This window comes from Arachis duranensis, chromosome 3, assembly GCF_000817695.3.
Source record: "Arachis duranensis cultivar V14167 chromosome 3, aradu.V14167.gnm2.J7QH, whole genome shotgun sequence".
Classification (NCBI taxonomy): Eukaryota; Viridiplantae; Streptophyta; class Magnoliopsida; order Fabales; family Fabaceae; genus Arachis; species Arachis duranensis.
Genome location: NC_029774.3, coordinates 48,478,833 through 48,481,578, shown reverse-complemented (window position 1 = coordinate 48,481,578; position 2,746 = coordinate 48,478,833). Strand labels below are relative to the sequence as shown.

The 2,746-nt window shown below is 46.6% G+C and overlaps 1 protein-coding gene across 1 annotated transcript in view; it reads right to left on the bottom strand.

Moving 5' to 3' along the window:
• Positions 1–266: 266 nt before the first annotated feature.
• Positions 267–2,746, bottom strand: part of LOC107479117 (subtilisin-like protease SBT1.8) — a 3,110-nt gene continuing 630 nt past the window's right edge. Inside the window, 2 exon segments of the mRNA XM_016099264.3 lie at positions 267–1,212; positions 1,615–2,746. The exon segment at positions 1,615–2,746 is cut by the window's right edge and continues 7 nt beyond it. Of these exon segments, the coding sequence (XP_015954750.2) occupies positions 548–1,212; positions 1,615–2,746 (1,797 nt within the window). The 3' untranslated portion in view covers positions 267–547.

Below are 2,746 nucleotides of genomic sequence, written 5' to 3'. Positions count from 1 at the left end.
TTAATACTATAAATTTATCATGGTACGAAGCAAACATCTTATAAATTATGATACTTTAGAACGATTAGGCATAGTATACATACATGGTGAACGGCACGTAATATCATCAGCGGGAACGAGACTAATGAAAATCTGCAACAAATGCAACGTCATCAGCTTGAATAGGAGAATAGATTGTGTTTTAAGTATGATCTATAGGCGTCGCAATGAGGATTTTTTTTAATTCTGGATTTGTGAATTCTCTTTTGCTTTTGCTGTTTCTATACTATCTATCAAGCCATTGTTTTGTAACATTAGTTTCACCGAGTACCAAGTACACACATCACAACAAATAACATCTCTACCTCCCTTCCCTTTGCAGTCTTAACTTGTTTTGCAAAACAAATAATAATAAAATTAAAATGAAAAGAAAAAACATCACAAACCGTCTAACTGCCCAACTAATAATGCTATGTCGTGTTTTATGGCAACAAAGCCTTTATCTCTCTCTTCAATCATGACATAGGCTTTTGTGGTTTTAAACAGTACTAAGCCCAAGCCCTCTATCTCACAACGCTGTCCAAGCAAAAGCTACTGGGCTTTTAACTTGGTGATAGGCATTGCTCCACACAATGCTACCAAACCCATACCTAGCTTTATTTTTTGTACCCTTCTTGGAAACAAACGTGACAGTGTACGTTTTACTCTCACCTACTTTTCCAAACACAAGCCTGGTGGGCTTCACTGTTACACTCACAGCCGGCGGGACATTCACGGTCACATTGTAAACCGAATCGGCCTCGCCAACATTGGTCAGCCTCCGTGTGTACCGGACAACCCTCTTGCCACCAAACATGACCGAGAATGAAGGGTAATTCAATTGGCCAGGGTCAGAGAACTTCTTGGTGCAATTGAAACCGGAGTGCTTGATTAAGATTTGCAATTGTTCTGGGCTATAGCCCAAGGAGCACAAGAATTTAACGTAGTCACTTGTGGAGGCATCATAGACAAGCCCAGGGGAGAGAGCCTTCTGTGGGTTGACGTGGCCTGAACCGTGAGCCCATGGGTTGGAGAACGAGCCTTCGGCGGCATCATGGAGTAGCGACCGGGTGTTGTCGCGGGTGTAGGCTGTCGTCATGAGTGCCGATTTGATTGCACTGGGACTCCATTCTGGGTGAGCTGCTTTCAGCAACGCAGCCAACCCACTTATGTGCGGACATGACATTGAAGTACCTACAATTCCATAAACCACAACTCCACAATCAATGAATCATCAACAAATATACAAAGCACTAAATTCTCAAATGCACCACTGTTCAATTTCCCACCCCAGTAAACTGTAAATATAATATAGTAACTAGATAGCATGGTTTAAATTACCATAATAATATGTTTGCTCAAAATTTATCAAACAAAGTACATCAATATAGATTAGGTCATTAATAAAGCTTTGATAGTATATAGCACATTTTTATCTAAATGTAAATTCATAACCAATGAACACAGTAGTTTATTAACAAATGACAATTTGAATTTCAGATCATCAAACACTGTATATTTGCTGAAATTTAAAACACGATGCGACAATTGGACAAATATGTTGGCAGAGGAATAAAGAGAGAAGAAACAAAATACCTGACATGATGTTGAACTTAGTCTTGCGAGTGTCCTGAGCCAGCCCAGAGGGCCCAATAGCTTCTGACCAAGCAGCGAGAATATTGACACCAGGCCCAATAACATCAGGTTTTAGTATCTGCCTCGTCACGGTATTGGGCCCTCTCGAACTGAAAGCAGCCACAACAGGCGACGGCCTAACGTTCAAAACCGTCCCACCGAAGCTCAAAACTGCTGTCGCCTTCGGATCCGACCCGACATACTCCCTGATCTGGTCCCCAACAATCCTCCCAACTGCCACCGCCGGCAACAAATGACTATCGGCCACCAACTCCTCCCCACTCTCCGCCGTGTTTGCAAGAATCATCCCGACACCACCGGCGTCCCTCACAACCTGTCCCTTCTCAACCCTCGCATTCATCCCCCTATCGCAAAGAACCACTTTTCCCTTCACCAAATCCGGGTCAAGCGAACCGGGCAGACAAATGCTACTAGACTGGTTCGAATTCTTAAAATAAACCAAACTGACCGGTTCAGTTCCCATCCCTTTCCCACTATAAAGCGAAACCCCAGAAAACTTCTTGTTACCAAGAACCGCAAAAGCCGGGAAGTCACGGTCAAGTGTACCTGCCCCAACGGTCATAATCCACGGTGCCACGTTGGCAAGTGTGCTCTTACTGGGTCCACTGTTCCCCGCGGAGCATGCGACGAAGATCCCTTTCTCAACCGCCGCAAACGCGCCTATCGCGATTGTGTCACGGAAGTAAGGGGCGGAGCCGCCACCGAGGGAGAGCGAGAGCACGTCCACGCCGTCTTCAATTGCACGATCTATTCCGGCGAGAATGTCGGAGGCGAAACAGCCGTCGGTCCAACAAACCTTGTAGGCCGCCACGCGGGACTGCGGGGCCATCCCACGGGCCGTTCCGATGGCGTATCCTAAAAGGCTTGCGTTAGCCACCGGCGACCCCGCTGCTGTGCTCGCCGTGTGGGTTCCATGGCCGTCTTTGTCGCGTGGGGACACAGGCTCCTTCTGTCTCCCTGGGTAACCGCTTCCGGAATTTCCGGACGCCATGTGGAACCCTCTGGAGAAGCTTCGGGCCCCGATGAGCTTCTTGTTGCAGAGTTTTGGAGAGAAGTCCGGGCCTGATTCGCA